Below are 21,321 nucleotides of genomic sequence, written 5' to 3' on the forward strand. Positions count from 1 at the left end.
ATAACTTAAATGCATAATGCCCTGTGTTACCAGATTTGCCCCTTACTTTGGAGTATGCTCATTTATTTGGGTTACTTTTCTGGGGAAGGGGATTCTGTAATCCTATTGATGTACTGCTTGTGTCACTTGTGTTTTCATATGGAGCTTTACTTTTCCCTTCTGCAAGTCCCCTCCCAATGGAGCTATCCTGCAGGGCCTAGGTTCCCTAGGGCTGGATTACTCCAGCCCCAGAACCGGATGAACAGGGCCAGCTTTAGGAAGCGCGGGGCCCAAGTCGAACGTTTTTGGCGGGGCCTCGGCAGGGATGACTAACAAAAAAATAAAATTAAAAAAAGCCTTTCATTTCTTCCATGTATTATTTACTTTCCATAACTATATAAATGATAAAATTATATATTATGTACATTGCATCATATATGCTGTTGATGGGTTATTAATGAGCTCTGTTTCACATGTGTGGGTCCCCGCCACTCCCTGGGGGTCTGGTGTGCACATGTGTGGGTCCCAGCTGCTTCCTGCCCCCCTCATTGAAGCAGGTGTGCAGGGTTACTGCCCTGGGAACTGCAGGGCACCAGTGGACACGGGGCTGGCTGTAGGCAGGGCAGGGGCTGCCTCGAGGTAGGGTCTGGCTGCAAGCAGGGCAAGGGATGCAGGGCTGGCTGGAGACAGGGGTGTGTGGGGTGGGCTGGCTGGCTTCAGGCAGGGTTGTAGGGGTGTGTGGCAGAGGTTGGCTGGAGACAGGGCAGGGGGTGTAAGGCTGGCTGCGGGCAGGGCGGGGCTGGTGCGGGCAGGGCATGAGGGGGCAGGGCTGGTGCAGGCAGAGGGTGCAGCAGAGGCAGCTGCAGTCCCGGCCCTTTAAATAGCCCCCAAGCCCCCGCTATCCCAGGGCTCTGGGGGCTATTTAAAGGGCCTGGGGCTCCCCTGCTTCCACCGCCCCAGCCCTTTCAATAGCTGTGGGAGCCCTGGGGAAGCGGCGGGGCTCCAGCGGCTATTTAAAGGGCTGGGGTGGTAGAAGCAGTGGGAGCCCCGGACTTTTTAAATAGCCCCCAGAGCCCCACAGCCTACCCCAGGGCTCCAGCAGTGGGGCTCTGGTGGCAATTTAAAGGGCCTGGGCCTCCAGCCCCTGCTTGGGAAGCCAGGCCACGCGGGTATGTCATACCGGGGCTTGGGCGCGGGGCCTGATTCAGGGGAATTGGTTGAATTGGCCCAAAGACGGCCCTGCGGATGAACACCCACACATACATTAACAGAGCAAGTCTGAGCAGACCGGGTCAATCAGCACTGTCAAGCTGACCCCTTGTATGTCGCTGGAGGAAGCAGCACTTTCAAGCTGTTTCTCCTTATATGCTCCTGGGCTCCATGGACTGGGTCAAGCAGCACTTTCAAACTGTTACTCTTATGCATCCCAGATTCAGCACATCTCTATCCCCACTCTCACATCAGAATTGTATTGGCAGTAACCTACTTGATGAGCAAACCCCACAGTATTTTGGGTGCTACTGGGATCTTTAGCTTTTAGGTAAAAGAAGCGTTGCTGTAGAGTGAATGGGGGAAACTAAAAACACAGAGTAAAGTTCAGCGAGAGAGAGAAGCAACTAACTTAACAATAAGTTATTTACTGAATAATAGTGATAACTACACAAGGAGGGCTAAACCAACATAACATTAAAGGTTAATACCTAAGTTAGAAAGGAAAACAGAGAGAGAGAAAGGGGGGGATCTCACCCACTCCATGAGGCTTGAACTGGTCGGGGTTCCCAGGTGATGGTGGTAGCAGAGGGTCCTGAGTGCTGGAGATAGGCAGAGCTCCCAGCACGATCAGTCAGGAGAAGATGGCATTCCAGTGGAACTGATGCATAGTTTGGATCTACGCATCAGAACCCTGACTAGAGGGTGGAAGGGATTTTTGTAGAGAAAATACAATTGTTCAAGGGAGAAGACTAGATTTGTTTATAGGTAAACTGATGACTCAAGGGTGTGTTTTTTTTTTTTTGTTTGTTTTTTTTTTTTTTTTAGGCTAGACAATAGGAGCTGATCACTCTTGGCTATGGGTGGTATTATCTTCCAGGGAGCTCACAGTGCAACTAGGCTGCTTTAGTATTTGGATATCAATTAAGGATTCATTACTAGAATTGGTCTGATAACACTGCTCTACAGCCAAAATGCTTCTGAAATAAATGTAGTCAAACTTTACTAATTCTGGGTCACTGAGAACAAAAATGATGCTTAAAATTGTTGATTGGCTCTAGTTTTCAAGATATGCTATTGGGTCAGTATATACGACCCTTGACTTGGGAATGGTGGAGGATAAGTGAGTTATAAAGGGAAGGGATCTCAGTTTAAACCAGAAATGACTAAAATACATCTTTGACTGGATCTGTGACTAAATCTATGACTGGATTTGGACAGTACTTGCTTTTTAGGCAAAACAATGAATGACGCAATCTGAAGCTGGTATTGCGTCATACATGATATGAATTGCATTATGTTCTTCCTCGAAGTCATGGATGATGCAATCATAACGAAGCTTACATCACTCTGCTGAACAAATTGCCCTATATGAGCTCTAGAAATCATACAGTGTCGTGCTCTCTTATTTGTCAGTGTTTGATTTTGCAAAGGGACACATTTCTGTTTAGCCAAAGTGAGCAGAGCTGCCTCGTACTTGTGTGAACAGTGCAGATAACTTCTGCTATGTTTGTGGTGAAGTGACTTTTGCATCACAGAAGCGCAGTATAACCACTATGGTTAAGAAAGCCTATCTCCTTTATTTTGGCTGCAAAATTGGAGATCAGGACAAGAGGTGGGCCCCACACGTATGCTGCAACACTTGTGCAACAAATCTTTGCCAGTGGTTGAACAGGAAAAGGAAATCTATGCCTTTTGCAGTGCCAATGATTTGGAGAGAGCCAACAGATCATACCAGCAATTGTTACTTCTGCATGGTGCCTCCAGTTGGGAAAGGTGTGTCAAAGAAGAAAAAAAAAAAAGTGGACTGTGCATTATCCAAACATTCCATCAGCTCTACGCCCAGTACCCCATGGAGAAGGACTGCCGGTTCCTGATGCACCAGAATCATTCTCACTTGAGTCAGACGAGGAAGAGGATGAAACTTGTGGTCCTGAACCATCAATGTCACAGGACCCACATTTTCTCCCATCCTCCTCCTCTGAACCACACCTCATAACATAAGGTGAACTGAATGACCTTGTCAGGGATTTGGAACTACCCAAGAGTAAGGCAGAGCTGTTGGGCTCCAGACTACAGCAGTGGACTCTCCTGGCAGGTGATGTTAGGGTTTCCATGTTCCGTGACCGTCAAAAGGATCTTGTCCCATTCTTCTTCATGGAAGGTGATCTTGTAGCCTGCAACAACATCGATGGTGTGATGGCAGCCCTCAACATCGTTCACGATCCAGATGAGTGGAGACTGTTCATTGATTCATCGAAGACGAGTCTTAAAGCTGTTTTAGTGCATAATGGCAATGTTTTGCCATCAATTCCAGTTGGTCATGCAGTCCATATGAAGGAAACCTATGACAACATGAAACAACTTTTGAGGTGCATAAACTATGACCAACATCAGTGGCAGCTTTGTGGCAATTTGAAGGTTGTTGCTCTCTTGCTTGGTCTGCAGGCTGGATACACAAAGTACTGCTGTTTTCTCTGCGAATGGGATAGTCGTGCAAGAGATTCCCACTGCATCAAGAAAGATTGGCCACTACGACAGTCATTGGAGCCTGGGAGGAAAAGTGTTGAGCATCCACCACTTGTTGAATCAAGGAAGATTTTGTTACCACCCTTACACATCAAGCTGGGTCTGATGAAGAACTTTGTCAAGGCCATTGACAAAACACAAGCAGCTTTCAAGTACCTCTGTGGAAAATTTCCAAGGTTAAGTGAAGCTAAGATAAAGGAAGGTGTCTTTGTTGCTCCTCAGATTCGTGAACTTCTTCGAGATGATGCATTTGACCATGCACTGTGTGGCAAGGAAAAGACGGCACGGAAAGCCTTCCAGTTATTGGCAATAAATTTTCTCGGAAACAACAAGGCAGACAACTACAGGTTGTTGGTGGAAAATCTCCTCAAGGCATACAAAAGCCTTGGTTTCAACATGTCACTAAAGATACATTTTTTTTTTTTTGCACTCTCATCTAGATTTTTTTTCCACCGAACTGCGGAGCAGTGAGCGACAAGCACGGCGAGCGATTTCACCAGGACATTGCAACAATGGAGAAACGCTATCAGGGCAAATGGAGCCCAATCAATGCTTGCAGACTATAGCTGAACAGTGACAAGAGATGCTCCATTTAATGAATACAAGAGACAAGCCAAGAAGCGCCAAGTAGACACTGAATAGGACTAAACTATGTATATAATAGTTTTTTGCCTTTTGTTTCATAATAAATTTTATTTATGTAACCCTTTTGCTGATTTTTAAAGTGTTACCTAAACAGGATGGGTGAAATATTACCATGTAAAGCAACCATAAACACATGAAAAGACCTAGGGTTACAATTTATGATTAAAACTCTACAATCTACACAATATACATAGACATAAAATGTAAAAACTTAAATATCTTAGAAACAGTAGCCAATCAGTTGTTTTAATTGTCATATTTGAATTCAGCACATCAAAATACATAATAAATAGTACATTTTATCTGTGAAGCAGACGACGTCTCAAAAATTGTAGACCAGTGTAATTGCTGAGCTGGGTGTGTGCAGACATAGGTTTATTAGCATCTGGAGCAGAGAGTCCCATGATGCAGGGCTTCCCTGCTTTTTCTGGTTCCAGAATTCAGTGTGGTTCTCTGTTCTCCATTCTGTATGTAAATTGAGATGTCTTCCTGTCCCATCTTTCATGCAGATGAGGCTAGGGGAGTTTTCTCTGCTCTCCATTCTGTATACTAATGGAGATGTCTCAATCTTGTCACCCTTGTCAGGAGGGGTCTAGGTGTGTCTCCCAATGCCCTTCACTGCTCTCAGCAAGTATTTCCTCTGATGGGTTTTGGTTTAAGCAGAGGCTGGGGAGGGGGAGGGGTGTCTTTCATGAGTCAGGCTGGATACTGCACCCTGGTTCCCCAAGAACACAGAGGTGTCTGGTATCACCTGGGATAGGTTCCATGGGTAACTGCCACTACCTGACATTCAAGCACATAACAGGGTAACTTTAACTTTTCCTAACAGAGATTTTAATGTTCTTTCACAAAAAGATTCAGAAGTTAAACTCTTCCATGTTACAGAATGATTAGTATAATGGTGACTATGTTGTGTCTGACCATGTTGTGTCATGGGCTCTATGGAAGGATCCCCTTCCACTGAACATATTAGGAATTCCTGGGTATTTTCACATAGTTGTACAGTCTTACCTCACAAGACGTGCAGTGAATGAGGCCAAAGCTTCTGTGGACTTTTATTCAATGTGAACCTTGACTATATATTTTTCACTAAGCAGCTAACTTACCACTGCACATGTGAATGCAGGCTGCGCACCACTCTGGATATTACTTTAAAAAAAGGTCTTAGACATATACCAAATGTACTGTACATTTGAAGTGTGGTGTCTTTTTTTTTTTTTTTTTTCTTGTGTCAATCTCATAAATAAAATGTGTCTTCCTCTGGAACATTCAAAGGCAGTTCTCCTCACTTAAGCCCACTTCCCTCCCAAATTTTAGCTTCCTACTTCCAGCTGTTTTGGCACTAAGGCTGTTCTAAAAATGTGACGCATACAGTGGAGAAGAGCATTTTTCCACTCTCCTGTACTGAAAAATGATGGCACTGTCATGGCATTTAAATAAATAAGCTTCAGCCACAGGCCAGAATTGGAAAGCTTCAGACCAGTAGCTGGAAATTGCAGAAAATATTTACTGAAAACAATAAGAATGGAAATGACTTGGTACCCTAATCTGTAAGAGTCTCTCCTGTTACAAGTATCAGAGAGGTAGCCGTGTTAGTCTGGATCTGTAAAAAGCATCAGAGTCCTGTGGTTCCAATACATCTGTTAGTCTATAAGATGCCACAGGACTCTGTCTCGTGTTATAAGTGTCTGTCTAATCCTTATTTATGTATTTAAATTAAAGCACCTCCTAAATCACAAAGATTATGTTAAAAGACCTCAGATGCTGGAGCTTTGACAGCTCATATTGTGCATCAATATCTTAATACACTGAATCAGTCTCCCCCACCCCCAACATAAACTGTTGTGAGGGAAGAGAGCAAATGTTCTTAAATACTTAAGAGTGTAAAGAAATTCTCTGCAGCTGATGTGATTGGTAACTTTGGAAGTCTTATGTTGTAACTGTAACTACTAGATAATTCCCATGCTAATGTTTATAACTTGATCTTGAGAATAACGTATCTCGGGAAAAATATACACAAGGAAACTCTGGAAGGAAAAGGGAAGGTTGACTCTGTACCCTGTGACCTTTTTAAATAACGAAAGGATTAGGTTTTCCTCAGGAATGATATATTTGGGTGGGGGGAGAGGATGCATAGATAATTGCTGCTTAGAGTACAAATGAGGGATGAGTAGTATTTAAAGCTGTCTCACTGTCAAAAGTTAAATAGAACCAGTATAATGAGGAGTGTGTGCGTGCCTTCAGAGAGGGAGGGGGATGTGAGTGGTGGTTTCCTCCAACCCCCTCCCCCCAGCCTTAACTGGGGCATGTCAGTTCCATTCAAACTCATCAACTATAATTGGAATTTAGCAACGTCTACAACTGAACATGCTAGATTCAGTTCACCAGTGAAAAATAATAATTGCTGTATTTCTGCATTAAAGTAAACGGTAGTGAACATGTGGTGGTGTTGAAAAATCATGAGTCATGCCCTCAAATCATGACTTAAAAATAAATTTTAAAAAAAGATTCCCCTTACTTGTCTTCTGGTTTCTGAGCCTTTAGTATACGTGTGGGTGATGGTTTTTGAAGCTTTAGTTTTCTCTACAACTGCAAGTATTAGAAACTTTTAAGGAAGCCTCACCACAGCTGAGGTTCTCATGTAATCATTTGACTCCGAAAGCTGGGGCTTCGAGAACAGTATGACACTCATCAAATCACAGAATTTGGCAGTACTGGTGTAGACATATCAGTTTAAATATTGCAATTGGATCTTCAGAATCTTAATCTCTCCATTACTTGTTTCTGGGCTCCCATTACTCCCCCAAGATAGAACTTTCAAAATAAAGGGCAGTGTAACCTGTTGAGTGTTGGGTATCAGATCATTCTGATGAACTCTTAATTCTCAAATGTACAGCCAGTGGGAGAGATGGGAGTTCTATTTAAAGTCTATTTTAGGGGTTTCTGTGGTGCCCATCACTGTAGCAACAAAGCACTTGAATATTCTATTATATGACCTAAAAAGCTGGACAAACAAATTTAGTGGATGAAAAAATAATTTCCAAGGGATTGAAAACTATTTGTTCTAGGTAAGAATGTATGGGTCTGAGGGAGGTGAACTCTAAACTTTACTTATTTGTGTGCTGGTATTTAGGTAATAAGCAAGTTAAAATATGTTCTCTCACTACAATCCAATCCAAAAATCTAATTGTTTCTAGAAGTTTTTTTTTAAAATATATTCCTAATCCCTCATTTATACGTCTTAACTATGTTCAAGTTCATATTCTGATGGCTGTTATTGATCTGACACCACCTGCTGTTAGGATCCTGGTGCAAGCATCCTAAATTGATTGACCATCATGCCTTTGCTGTGATGAGTGGCAGTTGCTTGCTCATAACACCTGCTATCTCCTCTCAACTTAAAATAAACACTCCTTATCTTCATTTCATAGATGTTAGCCCTATTGGTTTCCTCTTTCTGTTCCTCATTCCCCAAACACACTTTCATGTGGTAGTAACCTATCCACCTCACTGCAAAAAAGTTGTCATAATATAAATCAGTCTTCATATTTAAAAATAAAAATTATTTCTAGCCATCTTCCGTTCTGAAAGTATTTAAAATGTAAATTGAAGCTACATTCAAAGCTTCAAAGTTTGTCATAACTTTTTCCTTATGTGAGCCTGGCTAGCTCAGTTGGTAGAGCCTCAGATTTTTAATCTAAGGATCCCTGGTCAGGCAGAAGGATACTTCCCCCTGTGATATTTCCCCCAAGAAGTTCAGAAGGCATCTCTTGAGGACTCTCCTTGACTTCAGTTTTGGGTGGAGGGATAGCTCAGTGGTTTGAGCATTGGCCTGCTAAACCCAGGGTTGTGAGTTCAATCTTTGAGCGGGCCATTTAGGGATCTGGGCCAAAAATCTGTCTGGTGATTGGTCCTGCTTCCTCCCAGCAGAAGATCGAGCCTCAGTTCTGACATACAGGTCCAGACCCATGAACCTCCACCAATGCCACCCCCGGAATCCCATATTGTCTTTGAGGGATGTCTTGACCTATTTGCGCACTATTGGGTCAAGATCACCACAGACAGATACTAGAGATCATTCACCCCAGAGACACCAAGACTCCATAGAATTCCTCTCATTCCTGCCGCATCACCCTCCTTTTCTCCCCACTTCCCCCCGGGACCCATCCCATCAACTGATCCTCCAACAAGATGCAGACACTCTGCTCTTCAAGGAGGTGATAGAACCTGTCCTGCCTCACTACCAGGGCTGAGGCTTCTTCTTACCTTACTTCATCATCCTGAAGAAGTGCAGAGGGCACCACCTCATTCTATATCTTCTGGTGCTCAACATGTTTAAAGGAAAGTCCAAATTCATGTTAGCTTGATTATCCTCCTCCCTACCCGAGGGAGCCTGGTTTGTGACTCTCGACATGGAAGACCCTTTCTTTCACCTGGATATTGACCCAGCCCACTGCAAGTTCCTCTATTTTCAGATAGGGCACCAGCTTTACCAATTTTGGTTCCTCCCATTGGGCATAATGACGGTACCAAGAGTGTTCACTGAAGTCTTTGCCATGGTAGCATCCCAGATGCACCATCTAGGCTACTCAGTAATCCCTTACCTCGATGACTGGCTCCTTGTGGTGCTAGTGTGACAGGAACCAATATCCATGATCCTCAGTCTTCACAGTCTCCTGGCATCTCTAGGTATTTGTGTTAATGAGGAAAAGTCAGTGTTGACACCTACACACTCAATACACTTCAGTGGGGTGCAACTCAACTCCAGTGTGGTGAGGGTTTCTCTCCTGGCAGACCACTTTGCAGCACTGACAGCCCTCAGAGCTGATGTGTGTCACAGACCATTCACTGTGGTCAGCTGCTGTCTCTTCCTCCTTGGTCAGATGGTAGCCTCCACCTACATGACACTGCATACACATCTCCTTATGTGTTGTCTTCAGGCATGGCTCCTCTCCATCAATGGATGCAACAGAGACCATATAGAGTCCAGGGTCACCATTCTCAAGGCCATGCTGTCCTCCCTCACATGGTGGTCTGATCTCGCCAAGATGATGATCAGCACCCCATTTGTCCCTCTCACACCACAGGCCAGCATCATAATGGATGCCTCTCTCATGGGTTGAGGAGCCCACTTAGGCCATCACACAGCTCAGGGGGTATGGGTGCCATGGGAAGCCAGGATGCACATAAATGTGTTAAGTCTTCCATTAAGCGTGCCAGGCCTTCCTCCTGCTCATTCAGTCCCCCAACATTCAACTGTTCTCTGACATCGTAGAAGCAGAGGTGTATATCAACAACAGGGCAGTGCCAGGTCTTCCTCCCTCTGCTCAGAGTTGGTCCGGATTTGGAACTGGTGCATCAAGAACCATGTGACGCTTGAAGCTGTGTACCTACCAGGCACCCAGAATTCACCAGCTGACATGCTCAGCAGGACTCTACCTCAAACACAAGTGGAAGCTACATGATGCCATGCTCCTGTACCTCTTTATGAAGTGGGGCACCCTCCCTCCCCAATGGGACCTCTTTGCTACTCATGAGAACCTCAGTTGCTCTAAGGGAGGACTCTCGGGGCAATGCTCTCCTCTTCCCCTGGACAGGCAACCTCTGTTACGCCTCCCCCCATTCCCTTGCTGCCACAGGTGCTACACAAGATTATGGCTCTCTCCTGGTTACTCATAGCCCGTTCTGGCACCATCAGTTCTGGTTCATGGACCTCCTCAGACTCTCTGCCTGCACACCATTCTGCTTCTGCACACTCCCGGATCTGCTCACACAAGATTGGGAAAGGCTTTGTCATCCCAATCCAGGCTCTCTTCATTTCACAGCCTGGTATTTGGATGGGCGTTGGGGGTGCTCTACTCTGGTTCGACAAATCCTTACCTAAAGTAGGAGAGAATCCACCAGATCCTGCTACTGAACTAAATGGAGACACTTCACAGCAGGGGCCCACCGCCACCACCACTCACTGAACATGGTGTCTATTCCAGTTGTCCTCAACTGCCTTCTCACCCTCAAGATGTTGGCTTGACCCTCAATTCTGTTCTAATGCATCTGGCAGCACTCAGTGCCTTTCTGTCTCCCATGGACCTCTGTGTTGATGCACCCCACCACTATCTGCTTGATGAAAGATTTACTTAACACTTTTCCACCAGTACTGAAGCCCACACCACCATGGGATCTTAATCTCGTTCTCTCCACCCTAATAAAGCCACTCTTTGAGCAACATGCTCACTCTCCCACCTCTTTATGAAAGCGACTTTCTTGATAGCCATTATCTTGACCAGACGAATCAGTGAATTTTCAGCCATGATGGCAGACTCTCCCCGTACATGATGCTCAACAAGCACAAGATATTCTTATGGCTGAACCCTAAATTCTTCCCAAGAGTGGTGTCTGAGTTCCATCTAAATCAGTGCATACACCTGCTAGTTTTCTGCCCCAAACCACACCCTTGCCTTACTGACAAAGCTTTGTGCTCCCTTGATGTCCATCATGTACTGGCATTCCACAGGACTCGACCCTTTCACGCATCACCAAAGCTATTTGTGGCCATAGCTGAAAAGTCCAGTGGTGAAGCCCCCTCGTCCCAACGCATCTCCAGATGGGTCTCTGGGTGCATCTGCGAATGCTAAAACCAATGCATCATACCTCCATCTGCTAAAATCACAGTGCACTCAACACAAGCCTGTGACGATTTCGGTCACAGACCCCCTTGGGACTGTCACCTGATGTGCTGAAATTACCTCTGAGCCCATTTTCCCTGATGGCTTGGGACTCCAGAACCCTGCATTGTTGAGCCAGACAATGCTAGTCTGCTGCAACACAGACCCAGATCTGAACCACGCCCCCAAAGCAGCAGGCTTTAACAGGTAACCTGCTGAGTTGTTTTAAATCTCTAGCAGCCAGATATCCAGTTCCCAATGGGATCCAAACAACTAATAAATCCATTTTACTCTGTATAAAGCTTATTCAGGGTAAACTCATGAATTGTCCGCCCTCCATACCACTGATAGAGAGAGATGCACAGCTGTGTGCTCCCCCAGGTATTAATCACTTAGTCTGGGTTTGTTAATAAACAAAAGTGATTTTATTAAATATAAAAAATAGGATTTAAGTGGTTTCAAGTAATGCCAGACAGAACAAAGTAAGTTACCAAGCAAAATAAAACAAAACCCGCAAGTCTAAGCCTAATTACAGATAAAATCTCACCCTCAGAGATGTTCCAATAAGTTTCTTTCACAGACTAGACTCCTTCCTAATCTGGGCCCAATCCTTTCCCCCGGTACAGAGCCATTTCCAACCAATTGTCCTGGTTAATGGGAGCCATCAAGATTCTAAACCACCATTAATGGCCCGCACTTTGCATAGTTACAATAGGACTTCAGAGTAATACTTCATATTTCTAGCTTCAGACACAAGAATGATACATTCATACAGATAGGATGAACACACTCAGTAGATACATTACAAGAGACCTTTTGCATAAAGCATATTCCAGTTACATTATATTTACACTCATAAGCATATTTCCATAAACATACGGAGTGCAACATCATAGAGCCCAAGCCACCACATTGGCCTCACTGGACTTCACATGTCCACCACACACTACGCCATCGCACAAGCAGCAGCAATGAACACTGCTGTGGGTCAGGCCATACTGCAGGCTGCACTTCCATTGGCATCCGTGCACCCACCTCCATTCTGATAACTGTTCACGAGTCACCCATGTGTGGAATACACATAGGGACCATCACTCAAGAGGATGAGGTTACTTACGTGTAACTGGAGGTTCTTTGAGATGCATGGTCCCTATCTGTATTCCATTAACTGCCCTCCATCCCCTCTGCTTCGGGCTGGATTCCATTATGGTAAGAAGGAGACTGGAGAGGTGTTGACCCACACTACCTCTTATACACTCAGTGCTGGAAGAACAAGGAGACATGTGTGGGTCAAAGGACTCTGCTAAGAAACACTTCCGGACTCAGGCACATGTCAGATAGGGACCACACATCTCAAAGAACCTCCAGTGATAGGTAGGTAACCTCCTCTGTACTGTATATGATTCAATTAATGCAAAGCTGAAATTAAGTACTTATTCTAAAAAAAAAAAAAAAAAAAAAAACCCTGCAAAAAACCCAACGCAGTCACTGATGTCACCAAAAAAATCCATCTTATATTTCTCAGCTACCTCTTCCTCATGCTTGAATCCAAACATTGTACAGAAGGTATTGACTCTCAATTACATTTCTGCTTCACCTCTCCAGCCATCATTTTCCTGGTTAGTTGCATTTTGATGAATAACATGGCTTTAAGTTAGGCAACCAGCAAGAATTCCAATAGCTGTTTAAAAAAGCCTTTTAAACTGCAATCCTGTTATTTCATTGATGTCCACAATCAATGAATTTGGAGATTGACTGTAATTTAGCACAGCTCACTGTGCTCAGAAGCAGATTTGTATTTGATGCACTATTTACCATGCATATTTTTTTCAAACATGGCTTCTCATTAAGACTTTCCAGTTCAAAAATAGGGTGTTAAGTTACACCTAGTTACCCATGTCCACTATCCAAGGAGAATGTAGTAGAAACATCTGGAGTAACATACCTATGGTATGTTGGGATGGAGTGTCTAGGAGCTGGGGGAGGTCAGGGTGGTGGTGGAGGAGGAAGAAAAGTGGGTTGTGGCCCTGGGAGTAATATTCATCATCTTACCATTTGAATCTGGCTGTCAAGTCTGGTGTACACAAGGCCTTATCTAACTGCAATAGCTTATGCTTCAGCTGTTTATGTTGATCTGATTCAGTGCATCTATGCTATATATGGTGCTAGTATGGAGGTTATGCAAAATTTAAAGTTATTTAGCCAATCATAAACAGATTCTACTCCTGTACCATGTAGATGAACAACTTGCCCTTTTGTTTGGGTCTTAATACCCGAGATTTTAAATTTCTGGCATAGTACAGCTTGCTTTGCCATATATTATAAAGATGCAAGAAATAACCATGAAGTTCCATCAAAGCTTGCATTACTGAAGTGATGGTCTTTTTTTCTGTTGATCTGTTACCTCTTTTTGATAGGGTGGGCACAAAATAGGTGCATGGTCCATGGATACCATCTCTCTGCTGTTCAAAACCCTCAATCACTTGCCCCCTTGGCCACAAACCCCTGTAGTGCTTGAAATATGGTCATGCCTGCCTCCAGCAAAACTGCATCCACAGTAGACTTATTAGCATTGAGGCGTACTTTGCAGTCAATGGAACTAACTCCTCCAATTTAATTGGCATGCCCTCTCGGTGAACTGTGATTTCATAATGGTGTTACACAATTAGAGTTCTTTCATCATTTAGGGATTCTCTAGACACTGCTGTTGATTCCATGTCTCAATCAACTGTCCCACCAATCCATGCTTATGAGGCTCTTATTTAAGAGCTCTTTACCATGACAAATTAGCAGGGGTGAGGAGAATATAGTCTCTACTAGGCAGTAGTGTGAATTCAGTTACCTACTAGTCTTGCTCTGGTGCTCAGCATGCATTGCTGGGACACCCTCCTGGTTGTCGTCTTTTGTTTGTTTGTTTGTTTGTTTGAGTGGGAGGGTGAAGAACTTTCAAAACTTTGAGCAGAAATTAGCTGTCTGTGCAAAGAAAGAGCTCCTACCATTTGGATTAGCATCCATCTGAGCAATATGTTGTAGAAATGGCTGAGCTTCCTGGGGAGTTCCAGGAAAATGAATTTGGACTTTCCATAACTCTCTTCATAGTGTAGAATCTGTCTCAAAACCACCCACGAACCATTGTTTCAAAGAGCTGGGTTGGCAGTTGCAGAATAATTCCCCTAAGAGCACCACACCTGCCACATGTCCACATGTAGCCCTACGGTAAAACTACACCTGAAACATGTACCATTGCTACTAGTGCAGTTCCTTTAATTGGCAATATTACAGTCATCTCTTAAAGAGGCAGGTTCTAAGAAATAGATCCATCTGTAAAGGGTCATTTTAGCCATCCTGAGTTAAAGCAGTGCCATTATACATTGCCCAAAGCTTCCTTCAAACTGCCTTAAAATCTTTATATTTTTTAAAGCTAGTAGAGTGCTGTTTCTAGGTTGTTCACCCTTTTAATTGTGTTTATATATGAGATTATTGCTTTGTTTTATATACAGCTTGTCAGATTTTAAAAACTGTTTGTTTATTTTTCCTTAGGTTGGTGTTTGGGATGTTGTATCCTGCTTATTATTCTTACAAAGCTGTGAAGACAAAAAATGTGAAGGAATATGTAAGTCCCACTTCTGTCTTGTTTGTCCAATGAAACATAACGCTTCGGTTGAAACTTAGTGGATGTAAATTTCACCAAGTTATTCAGTGTAACATATAGTCACATGAAAGCGTGACACTACTTTAATATATCTTCATAAATATTAGGTACAAAAATAATGAATGTAACATCATATAATATGCTTATGAATGCTTAGCTAATTTAGAAATGAAGTTAAGGTTTCCATATAAATCACACAGTTTAACACACAAAATTATGGTATATGAAGAACAACATAAAATATGTTCTCATAATATGTACCATAGTCAAGCCAGGTCCCTGGTTTCGCCAGCTTAGTTACATGATGTGTTTCTGAGTAGTCTCATTGACACTTTTAGGTGTAGTTGTGTGTAAAGTTATTCATGTACATAAGTGTTTGCAGGATTGGGGCCTGATGTTGTTGTAAGATGCTTAGCCTTAGTCAGGAAACTCAAAAACTATCTACACGACTGCAGTAAGTTGACCTAAGTTATGCTACTCCAGCTACGTAAATAACATAGCTGAAGTCGACGTAGCCTATGTCAATTTACTTGGTGTCTACACTGTACTGGGTTGATGGAAGACGCTCTCCCGTCGACTTACCTTACTCTTCTTGTTCGTGGTGGAGTACTGGGGTCGACCGGAGAGCAATTTGTGGTCAATTTGGCAGGTCTTCACTAGACCTGCTAAATCGACCACAGTGCATTGATTGCTGGAGTGTTGATCTGGCGGTAGTGTGGATGTAACCTTTGTGATCTTAACTATGCTGCCTTAATGAAACATTAAGTATTGTTAGCATCTAACTTCCTTTGTTTTGTAGGGGGAGAGGTTGGTGCTACTTAAGTTTTCAAGTTAGAACCATGCTTTACTGCCTTATTCAACAAATCTTTCCCTTTGGTATAGTCAGTCATGTCATGTCTTCTGACTTCCAGGAGGTTTTTATAGCTTTTCCCTAATGTTAGCACTTCTGAAACAAAACAGTCAAGACTGAGCAGATTTCTACTCCATTTTATGTCAGCATAATTGTTTTTGCTCTACAACTGCCTGTGCTGTGAAAACTTTGTGAAGACAAAGGGGTTGCAAATATCAAAGGCTTTCATTAGCCCTGCAGAAATATTACTATTTGTATTATGCATAAAATATAAGATTTGCTACCAATCATTTTAGGTGTCCTTAATAGTTAGTTAAGAAAACAATTATAGTAATGACAGTTATTACAGTTTCTTTAGTCAATATAATTCTATAATGACCAGGAAAAATAAAACTAAGCCTCCCTCCTGCAGATCTCCCTTCTCCCAAAAGTATAGCTGGGGTTTGCAACAAATAATCAGTGGTGTCTCAGGCAGTTTCTAGGACAACTAGCATTTCAAAACCAACACCTTACATTCCACCCAGAAACTGGACAGCAGCAATGCAGATCATAGGTCATGGATTTAACACTACACTGCAATAGTCCAGTCTTGGTGACAAAGGAATGAATAACAATAGCAAGGTCTGCATGCAAAGAAATAATTGCATCTTTCTGGTCTTGAATGGACGAAGGGTGTGCTAGGCATTGCTGCTAGCTAATCAAGTAGCATTTGGGAATCTTAAGACTCCATCACCTATGAACTCAGAAAATGAAAGATGGAACCACTAGGGATGTAAATAGCGTATAAAACACCTAACTATGTAACCTATTAAAATTCTATCAGTTAAACATTTAACCGGGGAACTAAGGGTGCAGAAGGTGCTGCAGCACACCCACATTTTACGCAAAACCCTGCTGCCGGCCTCCTGGGTGCGGGGCGACAGTGGAACCGAAACCGATAAGCATCAAGCTTGTTGGTTAACCGGTTAAACTTTTACATTCCTAGGAACCACACCATCCAAGGTGCAGATATTCTCTGTCAAGCTGTCAGACGAGTATATACAATTAATTTTGTTACTCCTCTACCATGTAAGCAATTTTTGTAATTGCCAGAGGGATGATATGCAGTTTTAATCAGGAGGGGACTCCTCTACAGATCTACAATCTACAGACTCCTCTGTATTCTAAATTATTAAAAAAAAAAAATTTGAAAACTGTTGACTTTTTTCCTTTGAATGCTTGGGTTTGATTTTTGACCTTTCCTGATTGACTGAAGTCAGGAGAGCAATTACAAGATTTATTTTGCTATTCTAACTAAGCCATTATTTAATTAATGTTGCTGTCTTTGCTTAAACTAATTGTCCAATGTTAATATGGAGAGAGAACCAATTGTAAAGTATAGTAGCTGTTTGTTTAAAGTTTTTTGTTTAGTTTTTCTGATAATTAGATTCCAAATATGAAGCTGCATTTGGATTTACTCAGTAGCATTCAAAGAGAAAATGGATGGTTGTAAAACTCAAAGGATTTTGAATAAATGCATTCTTCCAGCAATTACTGAAGTGTGCTTAGCTTTTCTGTACCTTATGCAGGTCACTTAGATGAATGGTGATTACATATCTGGATCTAAATTACTAATAAAGGTCCTTTCAGACCGATGAGATTTGAGACTACTTAATAAATCACTTTGTGAATCAGTACAGCTTTAATAAAGTGTGGTGTTTTTGCTTTGCATATTAAAACAGGTATCATAGCTTTTTAGATTTGTCATGTAGCTGAACCAGGGCAATTGAAATAACAGCTAAGTAATGCCAAATAATATTGAATTCCATTTTTTTATTTTAGTGTTTTTATGGCAAAGTCCAGTTAGCGTTTCTTTCTTTAAAGTTCAGCGCATAAAATATTTAATGAGAATACAGCTATTGGGTAAATATCTGCATCATTAGATAGAGGTATCATATATCTACACTACTTCCCATTTAATTGATTTAGACCCACAAATATTTCATGAAATGATAATCTTGCTTTGTAGCAGCGTATATCAATATAATTTAAGTTGCTTCATTTAAAATAAAAAAGGTTTAAATCGTGTCTAAAGGTCATAAAGCTAATTTGAGAACTTTTGCTTCTGCTATTTTAGATTAAAACCTTTAAAGCCTTTAAACTATAAATGTGGTGTGTATGCATTTTTTGTTTACACACAAGCCGAAGTATTCACAATAGTACTGAAACTTGAGCTACTAAGACATTCTGGAGCCTAAGTTCCAATGACTTCAAACTACAAACCCTGATGAAGTATAAATCTGGCTTTCCTAACTTGTGGAAGTACAATATAAAGGTGGTGGTAGTTGCAAATATAGCATTAGGTATTTGCTTATCAACTGCATTTGAGTTTGTGGTGGTACCACAGTAAGGATGTTAATGAGGCCCTAGACTTGTCTCTTTCATTGCAGATGCGCATTTGAAGCATGACGCTTACTAAATTATCACTTCAGATTTACGTAGACTTTTTTTCTGACACCTGAATCACTCATGTCATGTAGGAAAAATCCCATATTTAAGCACTTCAACATCGGTTTAGCACCCTAACTGGACACTTCTATTTCTGAACATTTCAGGTGTGAGTGTGTATGTTTGTATGAAATGTTCAAAATAGCTCTAATGTATTGAAAGTCTAAATGTTGTTTTGTTAACACTGAAGCAGTTTTGTTTAGAAGTGACACAAACTTTATTCCTCTGAAATTTTTAATAAAAATAAAATTTTAGCCCCTCAAGACGTATGTGCTTAACTTTACTCATAGCTATATCTACATAATCTTGGTAGTAAAAATATCTTGTTTACTTAACTAGTTATTCTTTTCATTCATCTGCCTAACTTAAGAACAGACCACTCTTTGCTTGTGGCAAGCAGTGCTATAGATATTTTAGGTATTACTTTTACTGACAATTTGCAGAATAGGTCTTCCACAAATTAGGGCAGTGATTCTCAAACTATTGTACTGGTGACCCCTTTCACATAGCAAGCCTCTGAGTGTGACCTCCCCCTCCCCCCTTTAAAAACACTTGTTTATATATTCAACAAGATTATAAATGCTGGAGGCAAAGCAGAGTTTGGGGTGGAGGCTGTCAGCTCACAACCCCCCATGTAATAATCTTGCGACCCCCCCTGAGGGGTCCCAATCCCCAGTTGGAGAACCCCTGAATTAGGGTCTTCGGCTTTATACTGCAGTATAAACCTAAAAATCAAGTATAGTTATGTACAATTTTAAGAGTGACTTGTAAACGGGCATTGGTAGACAGCATTCTGTACAGAAAATGAGGCCTTATTGCAGAGGAGAGAATTCCTATGTCTGGAAATCATGTAACTGGCTTCCAACACATAACCAAATCTCTTGTCTTTCCTTTACTTACTGGGAATAAATTGGGTTTAAAAATTCCACAAAATCTATAGAATTTAGAGATGTGATTTTAATGAAATGGTCAGTGAAGTCTAAACCTAGGGTGACCAGATAGCAAGTGTAAAAAATCAGGACTGGGGGTGTGGGGTAATAGGTGCCTATATAAGAAAAAGAACCCAAAATCGGGACTGTCCCTATAAAATTGGGACATCTGGTCACCCTGTCTAAACCTGACATGAGCACTATGGAGTTGAATAGTGAATGAATATGTTGTTTTGGTTGCACATTGTTGCCAGCACAGAGTGCCCAAGGACAGCAACAGCGGGGTTCGTTGCCCGGTGTGCTTCGCGCCAATAAACACACCAGGGGGAGAAGCAAACAAAGTTTATTTGGGGTCCCAAAGCGGTGCTAGGAGACAGGCACGTCTCAGATCAAGCACACTAACAGGAACAGTTTTTTTTTCTTCTTTTATACATTTTGCAGTTAAGCCTCACCCCCCCCCCCTTCCCCTCCCTTCCTCCCCTTCTACCCCTCTCTTCCCTGGTAACAATTACTAAGCAAATAACTATTACATTTAAGCAGTTAAGTCATTCTTGGCAGCTATAAGCCTAGCTTGTTAGTAACTTCTTTAAACCGTTATCTTGTCCTTTTTCCCTTCAGCCAGAAACATGCAGGCCTCATTATTACCGCTTGAGCAGTGGGTTGCACACAGATAACTGGTTGCTTATATATTCCATTTGCACCTGGCTTTTGAGGTTGATTAGAGTTTAAACATGGAAGGATAGAGTTTGGTTCACTTAGGCCTAGTGCAGGAAGGCTTCATTGACACTTTGTGGCCTTCCACCCTCCCGAGTTACCTAGGGTTATGCCTAGTGATGTCAACAACATGGAGAATGGGACATCAGAACTGTCTCTCTCATGTGCTAGTCATAGTGACTCTGAAGTGTCATATCTATGCCAGTCAGTCTCTGTCCTTAACCTTTTTTTGATCTCTGCTATTGATATCATAGTTCCTTGAAGTCATTCTATTTTACAAATTGTAGATCTCTTTACTCAATTACTTTAAGAAAACGATGGTTCTTCAAGCAGATATTAATCATTTTGGACTAGCACAGTCCTTGTCCGATCTGTTTTTGCTTGCCCGTTTACAAAGAATCTGTTGAATTAACAGGAGGTATTAATATTGTGGGGAGTTCTGGATTTTGCTGACTCTAAGCTGTCATAATTTACCTAGGCAAGTGCAGGAGCCCAGGTTGTGGTGTGCGGGAGGAGGAAGGTATGTAAAGTCTTTCAGTTGAGGAATTGTCACCACTGAGAGATTTGAAATGTTGAGAGAAATCTGTCTTACAAACTATGCCTTAAACCCGTCTGCTTGGCTGGTAAAGTTCTTCATCTATTGTTGATGCCGATCATGAATGTCTTCCTTAAAGTTAGAGACTATTGCCTTGAAGGAAGCAGTGGTATGGCCTTTGTTCATGAAACAATTGCTTGATATTGACTGTGGCCAGTAACATATCACATCTTACATTTTTGAGGAAGGTTGTGGTGAGAACTTTTTATCTAGATGCCTCAGGTCTCTTTTGGTCACTGTCAGTCTTGGTACAAACATGGTTTTGTCACAGACTGGTAAATGCAACCAGTGCAATCTCCTTTATCTTCACCCATTGCCAATGTGTCTTTGCTGATATTGGAATTATCTGATAACTTCAGTGCTTTTAATCATAAAGTCCTGTTGACTCACCAGCAGACCTTGGTGAGAGTGGATAGGGTAGCTATTCAGTGGCTTTGTTCTTTTATCTCACATAGCAGTGGGTAATTCTCTCTTTTAATAGGAGCTTTGGATTATAGGGTGCTATTGCCATCCCTCCAGTTCAAACATAAGAGGCCATTGGGAGGGTTAATAAGTAGACATGGTGCCTTGTGTTCTAAGTGAGTGATCCCCCAACTTTGTTTTGGTCATATGAGACTGTGGTGGTATGTCTTAGCCAGTGTCTGGAAGTAAGGCATGGATGACAGACAGCTGTCTAAAGCTCAGTCCAGGGTCTAAAGCAGTGACCCTGTTGGAAACCGGATCCTGGACTGCAGGGCCATTGGGCTCAACCAGTATTGTAATTCTTGTGTGAATTACTGAAGTGATTTGGGAGTGTTATGTGGACTAATTTTAAGTAGGCACATGTCCTGTAAACCCTATAGGGCGGGGATTGTCTTTCTTCTTCGTACAGTGCCCAGCCCAATGCGGTCCCAATTCCAATTTGGGCCTTTGAGAGGCATCTAAATATAAATATTTACTACTAGCAGATCTGATATTCCTACTGAAAACAGGTTTTTTTCTTCTCCAAAAAAGGAACTTTGACAGAATGTTTTTCAGAAAATGCTGATGGATTGAAACCAAAACTGTCTGCAGAAATGTTATCTGTTTAC

At 42.2% G+C, this 21,321-nt stretch overlaps 1 protein-coding gene across 2 annotated transcripts in view; it reads left to right on the forward strand.

The window, feature by feature from the left end:
- REEP3 (receptor accessory protein 3) overlaps positions 1–21,321 on the forward strand; it is a 68,241-nt gene that overhangs the window by 13,573 nt on the left and 33,347 nt on the right. For both annotated transcript variants that reach the window (XM_034775534.1, XM_034775535.1), the window contains exon 2: positions 14,565–14,637. In XM_034775534.1, coding sequence (XP_034631425.1) covers positions 14,565–14,637 — 73 coding nt within the window. The remainder of the gene's footprint in view (positions 1–14,564; positions 14,638–21,321) is intronic.

Source organism: Trachemys scripta, chromosome 7 (assembly GCF_013100865.1).
Source record: "Trachemys scripta elegans isolate TJP31775 chromosome 7, CAS_Tse_1.0, whole genome shotgun sequence".
Taxonomy (NCBI): domain Eukaryota; kingdom Metazoa; phylum Chordata; order Testudines; family Emydidae; genus Trachemys; species Trachemys scripta.